This window comes from Cryptomeria japonica, chromosome 7 (assembly GCF_030272615.1).
Source record: "Cryptomeria japonica chromosome 7, Sugi_1.0, whole genome shotgun sequence".
NCBI classification, from domain to species: Eukaryota; Viridiplantae; Streptophyta; class Pinopsida; order Cupressales; family Cupressaceae; genus Cryptomeria; species Cryptomeria japonica.
In genome coordinates, this window is record NC_081411.1 from 260,661,463 (window position 1) to 260,689,134 (window position 27,672).

Consider the following 27,672-nt stretch of genomic DNA (forward strand, 5'->3'; position numbering starts at 1 on the left):
AACGACCGATAACAAGAAACTATTATGGAAACCAGTAGCGATATCTTGCTGGAAATGATCCAAATGAGATGCGGTCTGAAAGCAAGAAAGATGATCAAGTCTTCAAATAGAATCCAACTCCATAGGATCTAGTGAGCCAAAACTGGGTCACACAGAAAGAAAAATGAAACTGCAAACAAAACAAAAAGGAAAATGTTTTTGGTTGATGCAAGATTGTTGTGAACCGGGGATGCTCCTGCATCACATTTACTATGGTGAGATTTTTTTGTCGCATAAAAAAACGTCAAATGCATTCAGTGAAAGGTGGCAACATAGTGCAACTTTCATTCTGTTCGTCGTGGAAAAGAATTGTCAACATGAGCACATTTGGGTGGCTGATTTTATGCTAGGTATGCCCTTGTTTCGCTTCCCAATTCACCCAATCATTGTGAGGCACACTCCAGCGATGCTTTCTCTTGAGCGCTCAAAGTGTGAAAATGGTCAAATTTTGATGTCGCGCATCTCCAATCCCGTGGCATGTACGGATGATCCATTTAAACCTATGGGGTTATGTGATGGGTGCTACAAAAAACTCTCTCACTTTTGGCCAGCTCGATTCCATTTACTCATAGTGGGATTTTTTGTGTCACATAAAAATCTGTTAGATGCATTCATTGAAAGGTGGCAACATAGTGCAAATTTCATTTTGTTCATTATGGAAACAAACCATGTCAATCTGAGCACATTCAGGTGGCCAAGTTTACGGTAGGTATGCCCTTGTTTCTCTCCCCAAGTCGCCCGATCATTTCGAGCCACACTCTAGTGATGCTTTCCCTTGAGCACTCAAAGTGTGAAAACAATCAAACTTTGATGCCACGTATATTGGATCCTATGGCACGTATGGACAATCCATTTGAACCTATGGGGTCATGTGATGGGTGCCTACAAAAACCTCTCTCGCTTTTGGCCAATTACTATTTGTTTTCCCATGCCTAGACTTTTTTGGTCACATAAAAAATCATCAAATGCATTCAGTGAAAGGTGACAACATAGAATGACTTTTTTTATTCTCACGGTGGCAATGAATTGTCAGTGCGAGTGCATCTGAGTGCTTGGGTTTACGTCAGGTATGCTCTTGTTTCTATCCCCAAGTCGCCTGAGCATTCCGAGTCACACCCTAACGACGCTTTCACTTGAGTGCTCTAAGTGTGAAAACCATCACACTTTCACATTGCGTATCTCGGAGCCCATGACACGTATGAATGAGACATCTAAAGCTATGGGGTTGTGTGATGTGCACCTACAAAAACCTCTCTTGCATTCAGACAACTCAATTTCATTTGCTTGTGGTGAGACTTTTTCTGTTGCTTCAGAAACCATCAAATGCATTCAGTGAAAGGTGGCAACATAGCACAATTTTTTTTTCTTCTTCTCGTCGTCGAAATGAACCATCAATATGAGTGTGTCTAGGAGGACATGTTTACGCTAGGTATGGCATTGTTTCAGTTACCAAGTTGCTCGATCATGATTTTGATTTTTTTTAAATATGATGTGATCATTTTGTTTTTTGAGTGAATGGGTATAAAATAAAAGTTATTTGAATTTTGAAAGTAGTTTAGAGGGTCCACATTTAATGTAAGAGTTGACATCTAGCTTGTACTTGAAAGAAAGGAAAAACCTGATTAAAAGAGTAATTTCTTCCTTAAGCATATATGTAGACTAGTACAAAATAAGACTTTCTAACTTAGTCTACCACTAATAAACTAACTCTAACTAAAGTGAAGAGACTAGTTACTGAAACAAAAAATTAACTAGGATAATGTTACTACTGTTTGTCTCCATGGACTACGACAAAATTGAAATTCTAGGCATGAAAATACATATATTTTCTAGTTACCAAGTTATGAAGTTGAATTGTCAAACAATAATTAATTTCAACTAAAAATGTAAAAATAATTGTACAAAAAACCTATAGAATATATAATATATCACATACAAAAATGTTCGTACAATTAGAGAATCTTGATTTCAATCATCAAATGTATATATGTGATTATGGATAACAGTTGTAATATGATTTGAATTAACCAAAAAAGTCATAAAGTCATACAATGTTTCATGTCAATAAGAGTATAATATATATATCCAATACAGTGATACGAGCTTTCCAAAAGCTATATGGCAATAAAATGTCACATATACATAATACAAAACATATGCTCGAAAATGCCATTTAGGCATACAATAAAGGCCCCTAGTCTACTGATTTCCCACTAGCATGGGGAAATAGATCATGAGATGCTTTTGACTGTCGAGGGGATGGATATGTATGCAATGCTAGCATATTTTGAATGCATTCACTAGTCCTCCTTTCTAAACTTCTCTAAAGCTCCAACTAATACAATCAAAAGTATAGACATCAATATATAATATTTATAAAAAATGGATTGTAGAATGACAAATAATAGAACAATTACTTACCGCAAACACAAAATCACATTGTTCATCTACAATGGGGGCATGCTCATGCTCAGGAGTGACAAGGCCCTACAACAAGTATTATGATAGAAATTAAACTACATAAAAGTATCATTACAATTTTTAATAATAAACAATTAAAAGAACAACAAAAATGTACTAATTTATCTCAAACCTATGTCAAAGCTTCTGAACTTGCTATTGCTGCAGCAACACCACGATCCAATGTAGCACAAACATCAAGAGGAGTATTTGATGTCAACAACTAAAAATGAAACAATAAATATTATTCAATTAACAAAACTACTAAACTTGTTTTACCACACTGTTAATGAATAAAGGTTACCTTAGTGTAAGTGCCTTGACAAACTTCACTGCAAGGTGTCAATGTCAAAGATCCAACAACAAACTATTTGACATCCAAAGTGACTTATGAGAAAAATATTCATATAATGTTGACTATTCATATGTAATAGTTGAATTATTTATTGGATACATACTTGATCACTCGATGGTGTCGTGTAAAACATGGCTGGTGGAATGTCACAAGTAGTAAAAACACTCTAACTCCACATTTTTATCACAATCATTGTACTAATTTAGTTTTTCTAACTCTTCAAAATAAAATTTAATAAAAAAAATTAAATGAAGTTGCAAAAATTTACCTGGGTATCAATGTTGAATGTCTCACTCAGTAGAGACTCTGTCATGACCATATTCTTAATAGCAGATGGTTGTTGTGTAGGTGCATGTTGACTACTATTAGGGTGATACGTGCAAAGGGCCCCACATGACTGGCAATAGTGAGATCAACATGTAATAGAGTCTCGACATACTGTATGAGGGTGTGATTTAGTGAGCTAATGGACTCTAAGGTATCCACCTTGACACTGTCCTTCACAATGGAAGGAATAGTCATGTGCTCCACCATAGGTCTACCCAAGGGTCTCAGTGCTAGGTTTAGGTCATGCTGTGACCCTACTTAGTCATGTGAGGATCCCACCCCCACCTTAAAAATTTAGGTAGTTGAAATAGTTAGGGATCTCATTCAGGATAAACTCACAATAGAGTTTACTCAAAAAGTACTGAGGCACCTCATGATTATTACATGATAGCTGATAAAAAACCATCCACCACCTATCCTAAAAGTTATTCCTTATCCCTTTGGTGGCACCAATTGATAGGGAACCTCTTGCATCCAGGCTGTAAGGGTTGATTGGTTCTAGGATCTGTGAAAAGTGCACATAGGTCAACTTTGTTTATTTTCTTTTTCTTTATTGTAGCATATGATAACTTGTTTGCATAAAATTGTTTTTGTTCTTCTCTTTTGTTGGACCATATATTAATTTTACCACTCACTAAACCTAAATGGGCTACAATAGATTGCAGTGACTCTGCAAGACTTGTCCTATGAGAGGTTGTGAAATTAGGATCTTTCAACCTATTTATCAACTCCTCAAGTTGTTTTTTGTTGTTTTCAATTTTCCCTAATATATTTTCCCGGGTTCTTGGGGGATGTCTAGGAATTGGGGGAGGGGTTGGTTGTGCCTCTTCTTCAGAATGCTCTTCATGAGGAGGTGGTGGTGGGTTTTCAACATTTTCAGATGGATTTTGAATTCTTGAAATTTAAAACAACTTTCAATTTTAAAACCTAATTTAATCCATATTTTAAACAAAATTAGAGAGTGAAAAAATAGAAATACATACTTCTTCGACCCCCTCGATGCTATGGTGCCATTTTGATGAATTTGTCACACAATCAAAAGCAAAAACTATATTTATATTTGGCGTGCATAGTCTATAAAGCATGAAATGCCGCTCCAACTGTGGGTTTGGGAAAAAAAAAACATATGGATTGCGAATTTTAAGTTTTAATGTTAACTTTAACATTTGGCGCACACCTTCTTTGGTGTGCACCAAAGGGCCTATTGGGGACCAAAATTTTTTTTGGCATCATTTTGGTCCCCCATCTTGGTGCATTTGCCATAGAGCAATGCAAATACAATATTTGACTTTATTTCTTAATCTTTTATGCTTTGATGGTGTGTAGGGGAAAAAGTGAGACTAAGTATGGAAACCCTAATCCCAATCTCATACACACTCATGGAATACGGAAGAGCCCAGGGAGGTAATGCACGTCAGTTACTTCTAATGAGAAAGAGAGAGTCATGGATTACCTCTTAGGTTTTCTATTCCTTTGCTGTAAATGAGAGAGAGGAATGATGCAAAATGCAATCTAACCTAGAAAGCAAGCAAGCAAGCAAACCCTAATTTGAGAATGTCGATAATAGAACAACTGATATATTGTTGCAAAGTATAGATCAGAGGTACACCTATGTCTGAAATCTGAACAAAAATGTCTAGGACCAGAGTGCCACGCCACTATCCTGATTCTACAATTCTGGAGCTGCAACTGACAAGAGGGATTTTGGAGCCTGCAAAGTGTTGTTTTGCCAAGTCTTGCTTGACAGAGGGAAGGACCATGGTGCCACACCACTATCCTAGGAAGGACCAAGGTGCCACACCCCTCTCCTTGGGCTTTCTGCCAAGATCTACAACCCAAAACTATCCCCATGTGCTCTTCCGGTCCCAAAACTTCCAGCGATGCTTAGATCCGAACCTATACCTGAATCTGAAAAAGAGGGTTTGGGGTGGCTATATAGGGTTTTTACTTAGTCAAACCCCTATGTTGGTCATTTCCACCTCCACTAATAGTCGATAATATACTGAAAATGTGTGTGCGAGAACCTTGTGTGTATGCAGGATCCTAAGAATGAAAGTAAACAACTTAGAGCAACCCTAAAGAGTAAACCCTAACTTCTTATAATTGACAAAGTAAATGCTCTAAATCCACAATGCAAAGTGATCTAAAGCATGAATGTGAGTCAAAATGAGGCTTATGCAAAGATATGAAAACAACATAGAACCATACCCAACCCCAAGGGAGAGGTACAAGCCAATCATTAGTCGGTGATCTCCTATTGTTCTTCTATATCTTCAAAAGCCCCCAATTGATAAAATGATGCTTGATGAATTTTTGATGGATGAATGTTGAATGTTGTTGAAGACTTCAAATATCTCCTCTTTCGCTACAAAGAAGGCTCTAATGCTCCAAAAACCTGTTCTTAGATTCTTTGAAGAAGACTCCTTCAAATGAAGAAAGAGAGCTCTTAAGTATGAAATCCTAGATCTTAATTTCATGTTTACGCCGACCTAGGATTTGAATTTCCACCTGATATTTTGGGGTTAAGCATTATTGTATCATAGGATTGTGCTCCCAAAATTTCGAGGAAAAAGTTGCGGACCATGTGCATTACCGCCACAGTCAGAGCAACTTTTCACCAAATTTTTGGGGCCGTTAGATATGATGATATTAGAGAGCATCCCAAAGTTATAGCTGATTTTGAGATGTTTTGATATGCAAAATTGGCCTAAACGGTCAAAATAAGACATAATTAGGGTTTATGATTAAATGATTCATTGGAGAAATAAAATGAAAAGGGGCACACTTAGGGTAAAGGGCACAAATTTATAATATGTAAAGTAATGATACATGACCTTAGATTTAATTTAATTAATTAATTAAATGCTTAAAGGGGAATTACAAATGCAAGATGCAAGACACACTAAGGCGGGTGCTAACCTAAGTGTGAAATTGTACCACCCTAGCAAGGGTGTACAATTTACAACACTATAGATGGATGTTGATATGTCATTCCAATCCACCACTAAGGCATGAGTTGAGAGAACACTACTAATAATCTATGGATTTTTCCATTAGCTTTGCCAATTGAATTTGTTTAAAATCTCCTATTACCATTTTGAACATATCCTGTAAATATATTGTATTTCATGAAATTAAATTTTTGTGAAGCATTTTGTGAAATATGTTGCACATTTATGCTTTTTTATTTTGCATACATGTCCACCAGAGCATTTTAAATATAGTGCTTAGAAAAATTATTTCATTCATTATGCTTTGATGTATGCTCATACATGATTTCAAAGCTCCCATTTTGGTGTAGATTAGGGAAGATGCCAACAAAGGTAATGAGAGTTGGTATTACATCTACCATTTGCAATTACCTTTGAAAGTTTTGGAAACTTTTGAACAAGTCTATCATGTTATTTCCTTGTAATTATGCTTTTTATGACACTCAAACTTACCTGTTTTTTGGTAGACACTTTATACGACTTGTCTATTTTTTAACATTTGTAGAAATAGTGAATGTAGTATTTGCAACTATAAATTCTATTAAAATTTAACCTTCCTTCTAGCATGGGAAGGGAAAAATTTCTACACATCACGAGGACATGATCCTATGAGACATTTTTCTCAACAATTTGTGCCAGTGTCTCTACACTATGCATACTTGTGGCAAGGAATTCCACATCTGACAAAAGTCCTACTTTTATTACATCAATTTGAATTAAGAAGGGAATTGGAATGCCTTAAAATAGAGCTATCAAGGGTTAAGGAGGATGTCAAAACTATTTGGGAAAAATGTGAAGAGTGTTAGAGGACAAAGAGGTTCCCAATATAATGGGAAAAGTTCCTATTCAAATGCTAACTAGTGATGTAAAATGCAAATTAAAGATAGTGTCAAGACTTAGGCATGTGTTCAAAATATTTTAGGGGTTACGGGTAGAGTAGGACTTTTGCAATTTCTGGGGGTATTAAGAACTAACAAGAGTTCCTAGTGGGTTAGAAACTTGTCAATGTTGGGGATTCTAGGTAGGTTAGGAACTAGAGGAATTTTGAAGATTTTATATATATAAACTTTATAAATATATAATATAAATATAAATATTACAATATATATTAATATTAATTTAAGGTATATAATAATATTATATATAATTAGATTATTTTTTTAATATTAAAATTATAGACCGCCATCTATGGGGTTGATCAGGTTGATTTACAGTTTGTTCTTAGTGTAGATACACAATGGGTTTCATTCAAAATTGTTTGAATTAATGTCAATTTTGATGGTGCCTCCCACAGAAACCATGGCTCCTCAAAGGTAATGAATCATCCAAAACCATGAGGGGAATATATAGGGTTGAGGAAAAAATATAGGGGAGACTATGAGAAATGTGGCCGAGTACTTGATCAATGCTTGATGGATTGATTGGGTTGCCATCATTGTAGCATTTTTGAGATGTTAGGGATCATAATACTTGTGTCCCATGTTTAGCATAATAGATGAAGGCTCAAATAGCTGATAGATTCCAAGGAGCAAATGTATAAAACAAGTGTGTTTTGATTTTCCCTATAGTTTACTGGGAGTTTCCTATCACCAATAAAATGATATAGGGATCTAGTCTACAATGGCTTGAGTATTGGTGTTTTTATTGATACTTTGAGGATACTCGCGCACCCATACATTGGTATTAAAGGATGGAGTTTCCTGATGTTGGGCACACATTTGATTTGCAAGGGGGAGCTATGTTCCTCTGGAATGATGGTAGATGTCATAGTCTCATTCCTAGTGTAAGATCAAGCAAAGAACCTAATGATGTAATGAGGTTTCCATCATAAAACTCATGTGTTGAATTTTGCAACATGAGTTTGCAAGATCAAACAACAAACTAGAACACCTAAATCACAATTGAGAGTAGCAAGAAAAATATGTCACATTCCTCGAAAGCAAAGATTGCAAAATAAAATTACAATGCATAATGATGTACTTTTATAGAGAGAACAAATATTCCCTAAGCTAAATTTAGGAGAACTAAAGTGAAAGCACGAGGACCTAAAAAAATCTCAACTCTAGCCAAACTAGAAACACAACTAAGTGAACTTAAGAAAAAATGTATAACTAAAGTTAAAAATTCTCTAACAACCCCCCTTAAGTGAAACTTAGGGAGAAGATAAAAACCTCTAAATGCATGAAATGGAAAAATGGGCATTGACACCAAAAGGCCTGATGAGGTACCTGTGTACAGAAAAGATCTCTCACAACTGGAGAAAAGGAGAAAAACCTAGTGGAAGAAAAATCCTCTCCAAAAGAGAGAAAAATGAATTAAGGACAAAGAAGCCTTCAAGAAAATGTTCCAATAGATAGAATAGAAGCATGAAGAACATCCTCAAATCACAAAGAAGTTATAGACAAATATCAAACAAAGAGACTTTTATAGTGCTAAATGAAGAACCTCGGTTGAAACCAAGATGATGATCAAGATCAAGAAGACAATAATCCTTATGAGTGTCCCCAATGACACTACTTGAACACATAGATGACAAACAAAGGAAAAACATTTATTAGTCAAAGATACAGATGGCACATGAATTTGCATGAGTGACCCCAATGACACTACTCAATCATGAAAGAGTAAATTGCTAGTTGAAAATATAGGTGCCATTAGTTTGAAGAACAATAATTAGTTGAAGATGGAAGGTCACATTCACAAAACTGGAATGCAAGAGTGTCTATATGGTAAAAGCTCCATCTCACTGAAATACAACCATTGCATTTGACTAGTACATAGAAACAAATACTGTATACACAACTTACTCCAAAGTGTTCATCCAAGGAAGTAATAGAACCAACAATAGAAATCCCCCATAATGTTGACAAGGGAGAGGTGACAAGTCCACTAAAATTGTGTGTCACCAAGTAGCACATGAAGGAGAAATTGAATTTGCACAAGAAAATGCCTGCAACTAAAAAAGGGTATGCAAGCAATGCACACACACATGGGACAAGAATAAATAGGATTCAATGTTGTCATGGAGGAATGCTCACTAGACAAAGGTGTGATGAAAAAAAAAGATGCTATACAACCCCCACGACACTTTATAATACAATACATGTATAAATAAGACACAAAAAATGTGCAAAATCCCCAAAAACCATACACAAGAGTGGAACTTTATTTCAATGTGTCTACAAACACATAAGTGCATGAAAGGATGCTCAAAATGCCCAAATAAGGAAAATTTCTATAAATACATATAGAAATGCCCAAGAGAATCCATCTAATGCAAACATAAAGTTTCTAGGAGCCAAAAAGACCAAGTAATCAATCATAAAGTGAAAACACAAAAGACTAAATAAAAAATACCTTCGGCAAATGCTAAAAAAAATAGTTGCAGATTTGGACAGAGAACTAAACCACCTTTCTAATGATATTTGGTTTTTGAAAAATAGAGTTTGAATGTGCAACATATGGCCCCAAAAGTGTCAAACTAGACTTATGACTTTGTTGACTTGGTATGGAAAATTGGAGAGGAATCTAAAAAAATAACTAGCATTAATGGATTGGCGCCAAGACCAGCTTTCTGATGATATGTTGTTTGCATGATTTCGATTATGTATGACCAAGTTATGGCAAAAAAACCAACTGCATGTCAATTAGGGCTTGAAAGGCTTGAAGGGTTTCCAAAAATAGAAAACTACCAAAAATAGGAACTTTCTAATAATAGAAACTTTACGAAAATGGAAATTTTTGAAAATAGAAAGTTTCCAAAATAAAAACTTTTCAAAAATGAAAACTTTCTAAAAATAGAAACTTTTCAAAAATTGAAAATTTCCAAAATTTTTGATGCTTTTTTGCTCCAAAATTTGATAATAGTTGTCCACTTCTAGATCCACACAAGAAGGAAAACTTGGCAACCTTGCAACGCTTCCAAGAAAAGAAACTCTCAAAGCTCGAGAAGGGGTTTGTTGGATCCATGCTGATCCCATGTTGAATTTTGCAACACAAGCCTACAAGATCAAACAACAAAATAGAACACCTTCCACAAATGAGAGTAGCAAGAAAAATATGCCATATTCCTTAAAAGAAAAGATTAGAAAATGAAATTGCATTGTAAAATGATGTGGTTTTTTAGAGAGCCCAAAGATTCCCTAAGCTAAATTTAGGAGAAATAAAGTGAAAGCATGAGGAGCGAAAAAAAAGCTCAACTCTAGCTAAACTAAAGCACAATTTAGTGAACTTAAGCAAGAAAAGCATAACTAAAGTTAAAAATTCTCTAATATCATGCCCATGATCAATGTAACAGAGGAAGGATCAAAGGGCCAATTGATTCCAAGGATCAAATGCACAAGTGTGTTGCTTCACCTATCGATGTATTAAAAACTTGCCTATCATTGATCAAATATTACATGGATACTTTGGAACATGAGTATTTGTAATTTTATTGGGACTTTCAGGATTCTTGTGTCCCTATGCCCTAGTATCGAAGGATGGTGTTGCTTGATGCTAGCTACACATCATTTAAGTAAAACAAAATTTGCAATATTTAGAAGCATACATGTTTTCCATGTTTGGAGTTGCATTTCTTTCACAGTTAATTTGGAGTTGCATGTCATATAATTTTACTTCATCATTAATATATTGAAGTAGCAATTTTATGTCATGTTGGTGTATGGTATGTGGTACATGTTCAGTCTCAACTATGTAAGAATTTGATAAGTAGAGAGGCTTGGTACTAGAAGTGAAGGGAAGTGAAGAAAATGTAGAGATTTTCATACTTAGTAACATAATTTGCAAGATATATAGGAAACAAGGACAAGTTCCCTTGATTCTAATTAGGAGGGAGAAAAGTGAAGTATGAGATGTTCTATATGCCTTGCACGACTACCTAAAAGTGAAATAAATTATTACATATTTGGGTTCATAATCTATATCATATGTTATTATGTCGATTGTAACTTGTGATAATTGTATGCCTGCCATTAGAGTTTATATATTGTATCTACATATGTTGATAATATTGGACCTAAGTAAATACTAGAAGTAACAAGCCGCAAGGTTTATGCTAAGATTCTTCTATCATTTTCTACAAGAAAAAATGAATTTTAGGAGATCTATACTTACATAGCTACCATAGTCTACCATAGTCTTATTTCTACATGTAGAGTATCTAGTCATGAGGGGATAATACAATCAAAGAAGGCCTTTTGTATTGTTCATTGAAAACCCTATGAGCATCCAATGTTTTCCTAGAAAATTCTCTTTGGAGTGGAGTGTCATGTCATTTGGTATTGAGATTGAATCCACATTAGATTCAAATATCTAATTAATATTTTATGGGTGGGTGACAAGATATAATTTATAACATATGGGCCTAGGGTCAACCTATGTTTGGCCACTCTCTATAGATTTCCATTTGATAGAGATAATGTATACAATTGGACAGAAATTGATAGCTTATCAATCCTCTTGGTGATATTAAGAGTGTTAACAACCACGGTTAAATCATTCTAGAAGGATGCTATCTCTTTCTTCAAGGGAAAAATTGTTTGGATTTTCCCTCAAAACCACAATCTCCACCTAAAAACCATGGAGCAATTACCTATGAGCATCCTCTACAATCTTTCCCCAACCCTTTAGATGACCCAAATTCTCATTAAGAAAGGACCACATGGAAAATCCCATGTTAAATGGTTTAGTCCCTAGTCAAATTCCCCAACTTGCTCATTAAGTTAGCCACAATTCATGCCCTTGACCTTAAACCTGTAGTAAATTCTCCATATTTTCTAACTTGATGATAAAGTTGATACATATAGAGTGGCTCAATGTTTAAGAAAGATAAACATTACACAACCTTATATCAAAGTTACACTCCTATAGAATAGGTTACAAATCTCATCTACTAAGAAATGTCTGGACATAACTCAAAATCAAATAACAATCATCTTCAAAGAAAACTTTCACGTGAACCATAATAGAAGAAAGGGAAATCTGTACAACAAAATCTACAAACATACAAAATTAAAATGTAATGATGTTACACCGTAGAAATTTGATAGAGTTACAGTGGAAAGAAAGAACAAAAGATGAAAGTTATTAATGGTAGTATCATCTTGTCTTTGTTGTAGTCGAATCCTCCTTCTAGAATGTTAGGTTGGAATGCTCACAACTATGAATCTTTAAAAAAAAATTCAGTTTGTGAATCTGGCCATCAAACATATATTTCAATATTAACAACACAATACAAGATTTTTTTTCTAGAGTTGCGACTTTTCTAACAATTGTAAGCTTTGCCATGACGTGGTGGTTGCATTGGGGAATCTGTAGGTGACAATAGTATTTGTGTATGAGATATTAGTACACAACACATTGCCTACAACATAAATTTTGTAAACGAATGATAGATCTTTAAGATTTCGGTCCCTTTCTATTGTTTTGTTGGCATTGGGAAATAAATGAAAGGCAGAGCATTTGTTATCTTGTCTCTTGTTATAAATCTGACCGCCACGCCGGGTTTTATGAGGGCACACAGAGTTCAGAAGTTAGTGCACATAATACAACCTTGTTGCATATTTCAAAACTGGACTAGTTAAATCACACACATTAAGTTTCTATTTTTAGGTTTAAAAATATTAAACACTCAGAATTGAGAGACATTCTCTAGACTTAATATGTTGCTTAGTATGTGTGGTTTAAGGGTGGCCCCCCAAAACTGCTCTATATTTGCAAGCACATATTTAACATTGGTGGATTTCTTTGTGCCCAAAATTGTCTTCTTGTTGAAACCCAATTGCAAATTTATTACATGGTTCCACCTGAAGAACAAGTTGAGCAATGTCTTGGAGTTATATATAATTAGTATTTTTTTTTTGTTATTTAATAAAATTATTAATTAATTTTATTAAATTTTTAAATAAACTGTCTACTCCTAATTCGATTACATAAATAAAAAGGTGTAGTTTTTTTTTTAATTTCTACTAAATCAACTAGCCATAGCTGTGTAACCCTATTCCTAATAAATCAACACGTAAGTAACAGGTCCAAACTAGAATAAATCCTAGAGAAGCAACAATTGCCAATTTTTCCCCTTTCCAATCCTTGTTTATTCTAGTATATAGATAAAATGCAAATATAATCCAAGTTATTAGTGCCCAAGTCTCTTTGAGATCCCATCTCCAATAAGATCCCCATGCTTCGTTGGCCCATACTGCCCCAGAAATTATACCTATAGTTAAAAGAAAAAATCCTAGACCAATGACACGATAACTCAATTGGTCTAATTAATTAGTAAATAACCATTTATGATAATTTATAAATGAAAGGCAAAAAGAATGTTTCGATTCCTTTTTTTCTTGGTCATGTGAATTCCCATTTTTATTGAAGAAAAATGAGTTTAATAAAAATCTTTTGATTTATGTCCAAGGGGTTGAGCTTAACTGGTTAAAACATTGGGTTCTCACTGTGGAGACCCAAGTTCAATTCCCAATAGGGACATCTGAAGTGGAATTCTAAGCTATGACTCTTGGCCTTCCATACGATGGGGAAGGTCTTGGGGTCAATCTAATCAAACATAATAATAATAATAATAATAATTCAAAGATATGTAATAGGAATGGGGCCCCCTACTGTGTCCCCACTAGTTCATAGCTCCAGTCAAAAGTTATTTAGGCTTCGGCCAATTACTGATCAAAAAAAAAAAAAAATCTTTTGATTTATTTGGGATGCAATGACCAAAAAGCTATTGATGATAGGGATCCACATAAAAGAGTTGCAAAACTGAGCAATATCATACTTACATGCACCATTAACCAATGAGATTGTAAAGCGGGTACTAACATTGCAGATTGTTGCATTTTATCTAAAAGACCTAAAGTAGCAAAACCATGAGTTAACATAGAACTTGGCGCGGTGATTTCACATAAAACATCTTGGCCCCGTACTTCTATAACTATATGAATCATGGAGGAAGCCCATGAAAGGAACATGAATGACTCATACAAATTACTTAATGATAAATGTCCTGAATAGAGCGTCCGAGTAACTAATACTCCCATTATACAAATACACGTCACTATCATGCCCTTTCCTCCTGATTTACTTAGTTCTTCACTTGAATTAATTTTCGATCTTATCATCGTACTTCATTTATTTGTTCTATATATATCTATATGTGTGTGTGTGTATTTGATTCCTTGAATCAAATTTTGCTTCTAATCAAAAAAGAGAAAATGAAGTCTCCATCATGTTCTTTCTGATCTGTCCAATGAATTCACGATGATTCATGAAAAATAATGAACAATTGACTTAATAAAATGTCTATTTTTACATAATACGCTATTGTAGTTTTTTTTACTTTCTTCTTAAATCTCCAGAAAAGTCGATTCAAAATTAGCTTTTATATAGATTAGAAGAGATTTGACTGGGATTGAATTTTTTAAAAATTACAAATTTTTAGCCTCCTTGGACGCATGGCTTAGGTAGTTATAAAATGATGTAACTTAAAATATATAATTCAAATTATATTCAATTTAAAAAAGTATAGGTGTATTCAAATAGATACCTTAATCATTGAATAAAATTCTTAGTTCTTTTCGGGGGTAGTTTTCGAGGTGCTGAGTGGGGTTTGAGGTCGGTTTTTGTTTTCCTATCTGAGTTCTTTGGTTTTCTATTCAGTTGCTTTCATCTGAATTTTTGGTGTATGGGGGTTTTGTGTGCGGTGTTGGATGTTTTAGTGGTGTTTTGTTTGTTCTTTTTCTATGGGTTTGCTGCCAGGGGAGCCATCAGGAGTTAAATCTCCCATGGATTTTTGTGAGGCGCTTGGGGTTTCTCCCTCGAATCCTAAAACAAAGTTTTTTAATAACAAATTATTCATGAAGGAAACAAATGATGGAGAATTTGTACCATCGGGAGGTTCTCAGATCCTGAAGGTGAATGGATGCTGGTCCAAGAAGAGACCTATTTTGGTGATCCATCCAGAGTCCATTGTCGAGGACATTGAATATTTTTTCAAAGCATGCCTTGCTCTGTAAATTCATGGGAATGAGGGTTTCATTGCAATTTGTGGACTTGTGGGCACGAAGGACTTGTTTTCTTGAAGGGGAAATGGAAATCATGTTGTTGGATAACTAATACTTCATGGTGGTTTTCAATTGCATGGAAGATCAGAATAAAGTTTTCGAGGGGAGTCCTTACTTCCACAACTAGATGGGTCTTTTCATGAAACTTTGCCACACAGGCTTCAATCCATCGAGGGAGTTACCGAATAGTGTCCCTATTTGGGTGCGTCTTCCTCACTTTCCTGTTGAATGTTGGCATAATGATATCCTACATAATGTGGCTACGCTGTTGGTGAAACTAGTGGGTGTTTCTCAACAAACAAGGGACATAAAGGTAATGATTTATACGCGCACTTGTGTCGAAATAGATTTAAATAACCCTTTTCTAGATTCTTTGGAAATTTGGGTGGGTCATATTCTTGGTTTCAACAGTTGGACTATGAAACATTGCCATTCCGTTGTCATCTCTACCATGAATATGAGCACCTACAGAAAAGATGCCCAAGGGCTAAAACGATGGAGTCGCAGTTAACTCAACCACCCCGCAACCAGCCAAGGGTTGAAAAAGGAAAAACAACTATGCCCCGTGAGGCTGCAGGTGGTGAAGGTTTCATTCCAAACAAAGGACGTAATAAGAATCGGGGGAAGAAGAGGACCCTTAAGTAACGATAGGAAGAGGATTGTTTAACCAATTTGATATTCTGGATGACCTCAACCAACAAGAAGTAAACCCCGATTTGATGGCCATGGATCAAGGAACAATGGAAGTTATCCAGGGTGACAATGCTCCAAGTAATGATCAGAATGTGCAAGTGGACATTGCTCTACAAATGAACACAGATCTGGGATTGATGGATTCTGGTGTTCCTGAATCTTGTGCAAATGGGACAATAGGTGAGGGGGAAACTACCATATCACCTGGAAAGACAGGCCTTGATTCGGCAAAAGGAGTCAAAAGCTCTTCGATATTGGGGATCCTTTAGAAAGAGCTTAAAAAAAGGGTTGTTGAGCTAAGTCTTCCAAGGGTGGAAGAAAGAAGGATTTAGAGAAAATAAAGTTGATGGGGGAGTCCTTGGTAGAATCTGGCTGCGTGAAGACATTGGATTACCACTTCTCTAATCCTCAAAAATGATAATTTTATCTTGGAATGTTAGGGGATTGAACAGTGGCCCTCGACAAAAACCTTTTCAAGATTTGGTAAGAATTCATTCTCCTAATGTTCTTTTCCTATAGGAGACTAAATTGTCTATTGAGAGCATGGTTGGTTTGTTACCAAAGCTTTGGGCGCATGGTGATGGTCAGTGTATTGGGGCCCATGGTGTTGTTAGAGTATTCGGGTATTTACTTAATTAATTAAATAATATTTGTTTAATTGTTTAAGTTCCCTTTATCTCTTTTACACTTAAGCTAACTTTAGGTGCATAATAATTAATTATTTTATTAATTATTATGTGCAAACCTAGGTTTTCCTTTTTAGGGTTTCTTGACCTATTAAAGGTTGAGTTCTTTCTTTTCATTGTAAGAAGAAGGATTATTACATTACACATTTTGTGAATATTGAGCTCTCTCCTTTTGAGCATATTTTATGTGTATTTATTTCTTCTGTGATTTGCTTCCTTGCTTCTCCTTGTAACAGGTTTTTCAGCTTGTAGAGTTCATTTGGGCTCCTATGGTGTTGTATTTTCTCAACTCCAACAACCTACACCCAAGAGGACAAGACAAAGTTTTTGGGGGGGGTTCCCATGGTATGCAGGGTATCGTGGGGCCCCTACCACACTGTAGGCCTGGTACAGCCGCCATTGACTGTCCGGTCCTGAGCCCTGCTGTACTCCTGCCGCCGTCAGTGCCCTTCTGGTCCCCACCGACCCTCTAGCTTCTACCAACACCGACATCTGGCCCCCGCCGGCATCGACTTCTCCTGCTGGTCTCTCCTCAGCTCCCCGACCCCGGTCTAGCTCCGCCACTCGGCCACCAGGGCACCAACCGACCACCGGAGCTCCACCCATCCGCCACCGGAGCGCCACCCACTGGCCACCTCCACCCGCCCCAGCCACCAGACTACTCCTTTCTCTTTTTTTGAAGGGGGGTTTGGTTTTTTGGTCATATCTTGGGCATACGGAGTTGTTTTTTCAAAAAAAAAAAGGTGTTAGAAAGCTGGTTCTGAGATGGACCTCGTGACATTGGTATGTTTTTCCAATTTTTTTGTTTGAATGTGTTTTTTTCCAGTCAAAGTGAGGTCTTGTTTTTGCACTCCGAGAGCCATAGAATGAGCATCCGAACTCCGTTTTTCGAAAAGTTTATATTTTTGAAAAGCGTGTGCTGTGTACTTTCCATCCATATGAGTTTTATTTCTAGATTATTCTCCATGAATATTTTATTCAGTTTTTTTCTTTTCAGTACTCTAGTGGATATCTTGCTTGTTTAGGTCCTGGGATCTCTTCTCTGAGTATGATGTCTCTATTTTGGTTCTCCTTTCTATTTCTAGTCTTCAGATCATTGTAGCATTATATTTATGCAAACACACTGAGATAAAGTGCCATCATGCATTGTTTACTTGGGATCTTGAATATCTTGTGCCTTATTATACATGCACTACTTATAAAGTGCCATGAGGGGGTTGATGTTTGCCTTTTGTTTGCCATCTGCCTTTGTCCAGTGAGTGTTCCTTCCATGAAATTTGCCTCATGGTGTGTGTCAAGTGAGTGTTCCTTCCACGACACTGTGTATTGTCTTTGCGCCTTCGATGTTCCTGGTTCTTCATCGTGCAATTCTTGTTGGCTGTTCTTTTCAGTGTTACTGTCTCTCTTTAGCATTATGGGGAGGTTTGTCCTGTTGGTTCAAATGCTTCAGTGGTTCGATTGATCAGCTCTTCAGGCTTTGGTGTTTTCATGCCATCTATATCTTCTATTTCAGTTGTTTGCCTTGTTTTCCTTCTGATTCGAGTAGTGTCATTTGAGGGCACTCATACACATTACAGTCTTCTCTACCTGGTCATGTTCTATTCCAGTGGAGGTTCTTCAAATCAGCAGTTATTCTTCGACAGTGTTTGTAGGTTCTTCATGCTTCAGTTGTGTTCTTTTCCATCTCTTTTTGGAGTAGAGCTTTTTCCCACGTGGTTTTCTCTATTTCTCTAGTTCATAGAGATTTCATTGTATTTGGGTACCTGATCAGGCCTTGTTGCCGAGACCCATATTTCCTGCTTTCAGTAGCTGTTCTAGGCTTTAGCTTCTCCCTAAGTCTAGCTTAAGGGGGGGGGGGGGGTGTTAGAGTATTCAGGTATTTACTTAATTAATTAAACAATATTTGTCTAATTATTTAAATTCCCTTTATCTCTTTTACACTTAAGCTAATTTTAGGTGCATAATAATTAATTCTTTTATTCATTATTATGTGCAAACCTAGGTTTTCCTTTTTAGGGTTTCTTGACCTATTAAAGGTTGATTTCTTTCTTTTCATTGTAAGAAGAAGGATTATTACATTACACATTTTGTGAATATTGAGCTCTCTCTTTTTGAGCATATTTTCTATGTATTTCTTTCTTCTATGATTTGCTTCCTTGCTTCTCCTTGTAATAGGTTTTTTAGCTTGCAGAGATCATTTGGGCTCTTGTGGTGTTCTATTTTCTCAACTCCAATAGGTGTTGCTGAGGGTTTGGCTTGTTTTTGGAACTCTTTGAAGATTCACCCTCTTGGCTCTTTGGTGGTTACCTTCCAAGTCCTCCATTTAGAATGTTGCTTCTAGCCTTGAGACATGAGAGTCTATCCTCCTCTCTAACATTTATGATCCTAATGACTTCCTGGGAAAGCAAATTTTATGGACCCACATAAATTCTATCCGAAGGATGGTTCCTTTTCATTCGTGGATTATGGAAGGAGACTTTAATGCTATAATAGAATTGGTAGAGAAACAAGGTGGTATTCCGAGATTGTAGCCTTCTTCTTTCATGATGCGTGAAAACATCTTTGTTTTGAACTTGGTGGATGTCAAGCCTAATAATGGTCAGTTTACTTTGAATAATCGAAGGACAGGGGAGAATTGTATTGCAGAGAGGCTTGCTCACTTTTTGGTTTCCTATTTTTGGGTTGGTGGTGGGTGGTCTTCTAGCTCTAAGATATTAGATTGGCGTGGGTTGGATCACTGGCCTAGTAAGTTATTGATATCTGCTGCCTAGGTGGCTTGTTCTCCTCCATTCAAATTTCAACTTATGTGGTTATGAGAGTCTTCCTTACATGATCATGTTGCTGAATGGTGGAGGATTGGTAGACTAGCTCATAGCATTGCTATATATACCTTTGCAAAACTTTTGTATTTTTTTAAGTACTGGCTTAAGAGATGGAACTGATAGAGTTTTAGAAATATTTTCATGCTAAAGCTTCATAGTAAATGGCCAGTGGTTGGTCTGGAGGAGGATTATGTTGAGCTTCATAGTATTTTATCAGGTAGACTTTGTAGCTCCCTTAAGGACAAGGACGTCCTTTCTTGGTATTCGAATACTAAAGGGGTTTATATGGTTACAGGTGGTTACCAGGAAATGTCGGTTCACAAGCTTGATGGGGGGGAGGTCCAATGGTGGAAGTTTGTGTGGAATAAATTCTCTTGGCTAAAGTGTAATTTCTTTATGTGGACAATGGCATAGAACAAATGTTTGACTTGGGATAATATTCAGAAGTGGGGATTTCACAACCCTTCCATCTGTGTTTTGTGTGGCATTGCTAAAGATGACTCTTCACATTTATTCTTTCATTGTCCTTTCTCTTTGCAGATTTGACACTTCTTGTGGGATGTCTGGAAACATCCTTGTGTTCATGCTACGTCCCTTGTGGGATTCTAGAATAGTTTGGGTAAGCCTCCTACTATGACTTCTTTTCTCTAGATTGTTTGGTGTATTGGGCCTACTTTCATTCTTTGACAGATATGGTTGGAAAGGAATCGTAAGATTTTTTGGGGGGAGAGGTTACTGGTCCAGCAAGTGTGGCATAGAATTGGGGGGATGGTTCATAAAACAGTTGAAGCTAAATGTGAGGTGATGTTCCCACTAGATAGAAAGGATGCAAAATTCACCGACAGGTTGGGTTTTTAGGGGTTGTCTCCTAGCTCTGCTTGTGTAAGAAGAAGTAGATGTGCTAAGACGAGGATTCAAAGGGAGGGTAATTGGCAGCCTCCCCCGATGAACTTCTTGAAAATTAACACAGATAGTTCTGCTCGTGGTAATACTGGGCCTGCCGGGATAGGAGGTGTTGGTAGATATTGCATGGGTGAGGTGGTGTTCTTCTTTTCTATTCATAAAGGGCACCAGGCTAACAAATTTATGGAGGGATTAACAATTTTGGTCTCTTTTGAGTGCGCTTATGGCTTAGGATGACGCAAAGTTATTTGTGAATCCGATTCATAGGTTGTTGTGAATTTGTTGGTTTATCAGAAGGTAAATGATGTTAGCTAGCAATTAGCTTGGGTTGTTCAACAGATTTTATGGATTTTCTCGAGGATGGAGGAGGTGCCTTTTATCCACATTCTGTGTGAGTGAAATAGGATTGCTGATTGTTTGGCCAAGTGGGCTTCGAAGAATGCTGATGATTGGAAGATTGAGGAATGGGAGAATCTACCCCTGGTTTGTTGTCAGGTTTTGGAGAGGATCTTAGTGGAGGATAATGGTGTCTTTGGTAGTGGTTGAGGGTGTCTCTTGTTTTAGGTGTAGTTGTTATTGTCTTTAGGAGCCTTTGGTTCTTTCTTTTCTTGTAATGATTGCTTCTGATTTTTAATAAAGTTTTTACCCTTTTATTCAAAAAAAATTCTTAGTTTTTTTCATTTTTAAAAACATTATCAATTTATTTTAGTAATATGATTTTTTCAAGAGGTAATTTACATTGATATTAGGTAGAAGAGATATTTTATATTGTGTTCATAAAAGAAAAATAAAATATATAATTGTACCAAAAGAAATTCTACCCTAACATCAAGGAAATTAATGTTCTTACTATATATATATATATATGAAATAGAACAATTACCACATAATTGTGAGTACTTGTTTGCAATATTGTAATAATAGTATTTATTGGATAGTTGATATATGGGCTATGGAATACTAATTTAAGGGTGTATTGAATAATAGTGAATTTATCACAAGTTTATTAGGTCAATGAATATTATAGTTCTTAGGGCTGACATTGGTTTCGAGTTTGATTCATACCAAGCACAACTACAATTAGTATAGTTGAAGTTGAGTTTGTTCTTTAGAAAAAAAAATAGTTAAATATTGTTGAGAAAATTATTACTTATTAAAGAGTCTTCCTATATTGCTTAGTTGATTTTGAGTTTAATATTAAAACTCTCATTATATAGTTGAAGTTGAATTTTTTTGATATTAAACAGTAATAGTGAGTACTTGCCTTCATAGCATAGCAATAAAAGTATCGAGTCTAATTGATAGATGAGTCATTCCAATAATTTATAGGAAGGCTAGACAATAGTTTAAATCAATGAATTCTTGCAAATCATCATGATTTTACTAGGTTGATGAATATTATAGTTGGCAGGGTTGACCATGACTAATTCATACAAAGTGCAACTATGACTAGAATAGTTGAAATCGAGTTTGTTCATTAGCATACATATTTGTTTTTAGTTTGATTGGTTGGTTTTGAGTTCTATAATCAAATCAAATCAAATATCTCTTGACTAATTCTAAAATAAAGTATAATAGTTTTAAATAAAATAAAATAGGTCTAGAATATTTGATAAGAAAAACTCTAAATAAATAAAATAACTTAAAATTGATACCATAGATGAATATAATTAAAATATCTATACTAATAATATTATAGTTTATATTAATATGCTTACTCGTCACATAATCTTGGATTTTACTTTCGATTAAATTATTTCAACTAGTTTAATATTATCTTCTCTCTACTATAGATGGTACTGATTGAAAAACTGAAATTAGTAAAGTTTTATCATAGAAAATATGTTTATGATTTGTGTTTGAGAGTAAAAATCAAGAAATTGACATCATTTGTTGGTTAAGGTGGCCAATATGAGGAATCATTCTATTTTTTTGACAAAAATAGGTGATAATAAAATCCAAGTTAACTATAAAATGACATTTGCCAAATTTGTAGCCACCAAAAGAATATAATCTATAACGATAATATAAATTGGATTATTAATATAGTACTTAGTGACTACTCTTAATTTTGAAATGAGAAAAATTTAGTTGGAATAAATAAAAAATATATAAAATATGATATATAATTATAATATTTTTTATAATCAATAATTCAATATTCAATTTATTATGAATGCATTACTTTTTAAACATTAATTTTTTAAAATGAGCATATTTAATGTGGAATAAATAATATAAATGTAGAACAAGAAAGGAATTTTATAGTCACTCATGGCATAGTGTGATTGTTGAATTATTACATTGTTGTTGTGGCCACTAATGTTCAAACCTTCATAGATCCATTTTGATTATGGGTTTGAACCTTTGCATTGATGCTATTTGTTTTCATGTCAATGAGAGTGCTCCAAAAGCTTGCTATTTGATTATTGTTCTCGTAGGTTTTAAAATTTGTGTTAGTGTTGTATTCATGCCAAAGATAAGATCTCCCATGTATGGGATGAGAAATCGTATTAATTAAAAGATACATTAATTTGTAAATTATCTAGAAAATTTAGAAGTTTGTTGAGTTAATTTCAAGGATTGATTAAAAATTATTTTGTTAAAAAATAATAAACATTAAGTGGAAGTAAATATGAATTAACAAAAAGAAAAAACTTTTAGCTATTTTTCTCTTTGATTTTAATATAATAAGACCTCAATTTTAGTATTAATTTTATATTCTATTTCACTGTGAACTTTTACACTTTCATCTTAAAGGTTTAAGAATTGTACTTGTATAAATAATATATGACAAGCCAATGTAAAAAAACCTATAGAAATTATAAGAATGCGAAGAATTAAAAATATTATTATATAAGTCTAAAATGAAAATCCATTATGAATTAAAATAGAATACAAATAAAAATATACAGTTTTTTGATAAATGTATTTCTTTTCTCTTTTTAATGAAAAAAATGCAAATTACATAGATAAAATTGCAATTAAAAACTATAAGAATAAGATGTACAAAATAGACCAACAAAGTTTAGTAATAGTATACAAGCACAAAATTGACTTTAAAGAGAATATATGCATGAGCAAGTTTTACAAAACAAATAACAAAACTTGCTAACAATAGAACAACTAACTATTAACAATACATGACAAAACAACATTGATTGAACATAAAATGGAATAGTTGAAGAGGAGGAATCAATTGAAACAAAAATCCATAACATCAATAAAATGATCTTAATCCCTATGCTATGTCAACATTCTTTTTACTTGACAACTACTTAAAATTGCAATTTGATTTGTTGAATTTGAAATTCCATCTTTAAATTCTTCTTAGCCTCTATTTAGAATAAAAAAAATAAAGAAACAAAACAACTAAACGTATCAAAGTGAAACCTTAAATATAAATCCTTGATAACCATTATAATCATTAAAGACATCTTTACACTCATTACCATTTGACATAATTTGCGGTTAATCTCGACACAAAATGGCACCATGGAAAAACCCAAATCTGCAAAACACATCATTTTTTTGCCCATTTTTTTTGTAGTTTAACAACAATAGGGAGGCAGATCACCAATAAAAAAAAAAAGAAAATAAGGAGGCGGGCCATGAAGATTGAGCATCTAACAATTTCACACAAATCTGTTGTGCTTTGCAAATTTTAAAAATGGTATGACCGTATACAAATGTACTATTTTTGTGTGGAGATTAATCGTCCAACCCAAAAGACCTCTTTCCAATTTTTATACCGAGAGGTATCTACAATGACATCAAAATGTCCGTAAACAAAAATCCATTTTTGAAACAATTTGAAATGCAAATGACAGGTAAATGCATGAGATATGCCACATTTCAGCTTTTGTGGTGTTATTTTATTACTCTAAATAAAATAGAACCCTCGCCACTTGTCTCCAGCTAGCTAGATTCACAGCATTTGCATGCAGAACTTTAATGGATTTGTATTCTTGATGTTTAGTATTTGTATTCTCTTATATTATAAGATATCTCTCGACATATTTTACATATATTTTTTTAAAATATACTTATACTAGTTATTTTTTCAATAAAAAAAAAAGTGTGACCTCTTTCTAACCTAATTTTCTTTTCATACATTGGATATCATCATACTCTTCCTCAGACCGACAGCACTGGTTTACGATTCCCAATTAAAGTGCATAAATTTGAAATTAATACCACCGAAGCTCCACTGAACATACATCGTCAGTTGGGAATGGCAAGAGAGCGAGACACCTTCCAGCTTTCGGGCCCTTGCTATCTTACACACGTCGACTGGTAAGAGACCAAAATCTTAAAACAAAACTTCCCTTCCATTGGAACTAGATACCTACATTGTTTTCCTACTCTAAGACGTTGATTTTCTCCCCTGTGCTGCTTGTAAGGTCCGATCCAGGTCACCGGCGATGCATAGCCGCCAGTTTAGTCCAGGGCGTGTACGTGCAAGAACAGGAAAGACAGGATCGCAGGCCCAAGCATGAAACTCACGCGGAAATGTGGTGGAGCTTCTTCAGCTTCAAGCTCCTCCACCCTCTGCTCGATCGATCCGACGGATCCATTTTCGGCGCCGTTTATAAATGGAGCAAAAAGGCGGCGGGCGTGAGATTTCAGCCGCCGGGCGTGCCCAAAATAGTGGTGGCCTTGCGAGGAACAGTTGCGAAAGCAGAGTCTGTGGTCAGAGATCTCCGGCTGGACTTCAACATTTTCACTAATGAACTCCACAGAAGCTGCCGTTTTCACTGCACACTAGACGCCGTGAAAGCAAGCGTTCACAAGCATGGAAGTGAGAGCGTGTGGATCGCCGGGCATTCTCTCGGCGCTGCCATGGGTATGTTAGCGGGACGGAAAATGGCAGAGGAAGAGCAGCAGTTTTTACAGACCCATCTCTTCAATCCACCCTTCATTTTGCCGCCGGTGGAAAGGATTAAGAATGAGAAAATCAAAAGCGGGTTTCACATTGCGCGAAGCCTGGTCACGGCCGGGCTGTCAATGACGCTGCTGGACAGCCGTGCCCGAGCTGAATCTCAGAAAACGTTTTCTGCTCTGCGATTGTGGGTTCCTTGTTTGTATGTGAATCGGCAGGATTATGTGAGCTCGGGTTATGTGGGCTATTTTGCTAACCAGCAGGTGATGCATGAAATGGGGGCTGGCGGTATTGCTGAACTGGCCGCACGGCACTCTATCAGTGAGATGCTTTTGTCGGCATTTGGGAAGAAGTCCAAGGCAGGGCATTTGATACCATGTGCGAGGCTTATTATCAATCTGAGCGCTTCGGCGGATTTTAAGACGGCCCATGGTATTCATCAGTGGTGGGCTGCTGATATCAAAATTCAATGCACAGAATACAGGCTTGTTCCGGCAGAACACCCCAAAACTGCTTTTCATCTGCAAGCACATATTTAACGTCTTGTGGTTTTTTTTTGCCCATCTGTACCATGAGTATTATTTCTTTTCTTTCTGATGATAATGGAATTGAGTCTTTTTCATCCAGATTCAAGGCCCAGGGATGGGTGAATCGATGACAGGGCCCCACATGAAGAATTAGGAATTATGCAATTTGGAAAGTTATGAGATGTTTCAAAAGTATTCAACTTCTTTTTAATCAAATCTGTATTTGGAAAGGGTTTTTTTGGGATAAAATTGTATAGATTTTTTACGTTAAAATAATTGTTTTGGATCACAATCCTTAACTGTCACCGAAATGGTTTAAAAAATAAAGAAATGACATTTTTTAGTACTAAGATGTTTTATCTTTTCTCCAAAATATCTTCATATCCTACGGTTTTGGGTGACGTTTAAAATCAGCTGTCAAATTTCAGACGCAGATGGTCATCCATTCCTATGTCAAGTTTTTTGGTCTTTGCATGATGAACATCAAAATACTGAAAGACACGCTGTATACAACTTACCTAGACATGCCGACTTCCAAAGCCAGTGGCTTTCCAGCATATCCAGATGAAGTGCTTACAGAAATCCATGTCAGAAATTTTTAATCAGACAGACAATCAAATACATTTAAGAATTTATGTCGAAAAGATATAGGTCGTGAAAAATATCGCTGCACGGAATGAATAATAAAATTGGCACTTTCCAGTGTGGAAAATTTAGGCGAATTGAATGAGTGTATTTTATTCGCTTCCCAGCGTCTGGCAGGCAGGAGCATATAAGGATGGAAAAACAAATATCTCTATTTTGTGGTCAGTTTTAAATCTCACATCCAAAGCAATATATTAAGTCCAGAGAATGTCAGTCAATTCTGAATGTTTAACATAGTGTGAGATTTAAGTCGTCTATTATCTCACCATGAACACAGAGAACACAGAGAACACAATCCTGTTCTTGAAAAACTTAGATTATGACACACAACGATTAATGGAAGTACTAATATCACAAAGATAATTTATAATATAGAAGCCTGTTATGCCTGATTAAGAGACAGTTTATCCACATAGATCTAAAATATTAATTGGTCAATGATGTTCCACTTACGCACTTTTTAACATGTTCTTACATGTATCTAGCTTATCTTGCGACGGGATAGATGTTCTTATATATCTTACCCACATCATAGTCTATATTTGAAAAAGTGAATTTGGGAAGGAAATGGTTACCCATTTTCTAGAATACACAAGACATCATTATCTTTTGCACATTATAAATACATTATAATAGATGCTTGGTACATTCTAAGGGTTGGAGGTTGGAAATTTGATGGTCTATGGTCTATTAGACTGTATGAATTGACATGTTATATTTACATACAATCGCATAAATGACACTTTAAGTTATTAATAAACTATTAAAATTCATTATAAGTAAATACAATATAGTATTTTAATTTATAATATTAATATATATTATTTTATATTATTTATTATAGTAATTCAAACTACTTTAGAATAAACATAAGATATAACTATTTCTGTGGAGGGAAAAAAGCGAGACCGAGTGACTAGGACCTAATTCCACTTTTGCCAACACATTGGGAATACGAAAGACCCTAGGGAGATAGCTCACTTTGGCTACTTCTTGTGAGAAAGAGAGAGCCAAGGATTATCTCTCATGGTTTCTATTCCTCTTGTTGTATATGAAGGGAAGATGTGAAAAATAGGGTGCGATTGATCAACTAGACTAGGAGATAAACAATGAAGCATATATGAACTGAAATTGCATACACTTGTAGATCTGAAACTTAGATACAGAAAGCAGAGAAGGGGAAGAAATTCAGATGTGTAATTGATGCTGAAAACTGAGCCAAACTGACCAAGACTAGGGCACCACGCCCTTGTCCCTGAAGATTTGACAGAGAGC

At 35.3% G+C, this 27,672-nt stretch overlaps 1 protein-coding gene across 1 annotated transcript; it reads left to right on the plus strand.

Annotated features, from left to right (window-relative positions):
- The first annotated feature begins 24,503 nt into the window (after nt 1–24,503).
- Nucleotides 24,504–25,851, plus strand: LOC131061203 (GDSL esterase/lipase At4g10955). Its single transcript, XM_057994737.2, has 2 exons — nt 24,504–24,639; nt 24,747–25,851. The coding sequence occupies exons 1-2, from the start codon at nt 24,578–24,580 to the stop codon at nt 25,762–25,764; spliced, it is 1,080 nt and encodes a 359-aa protein (XP_057850720.2). The 5' UTR covers nt 24,504–24,577; the 3' UTR covers nt 25,765–25,851.
- The last annotated feature ends 1,821 nt before the right edge of the window (nt 25,852–27,672 follow it).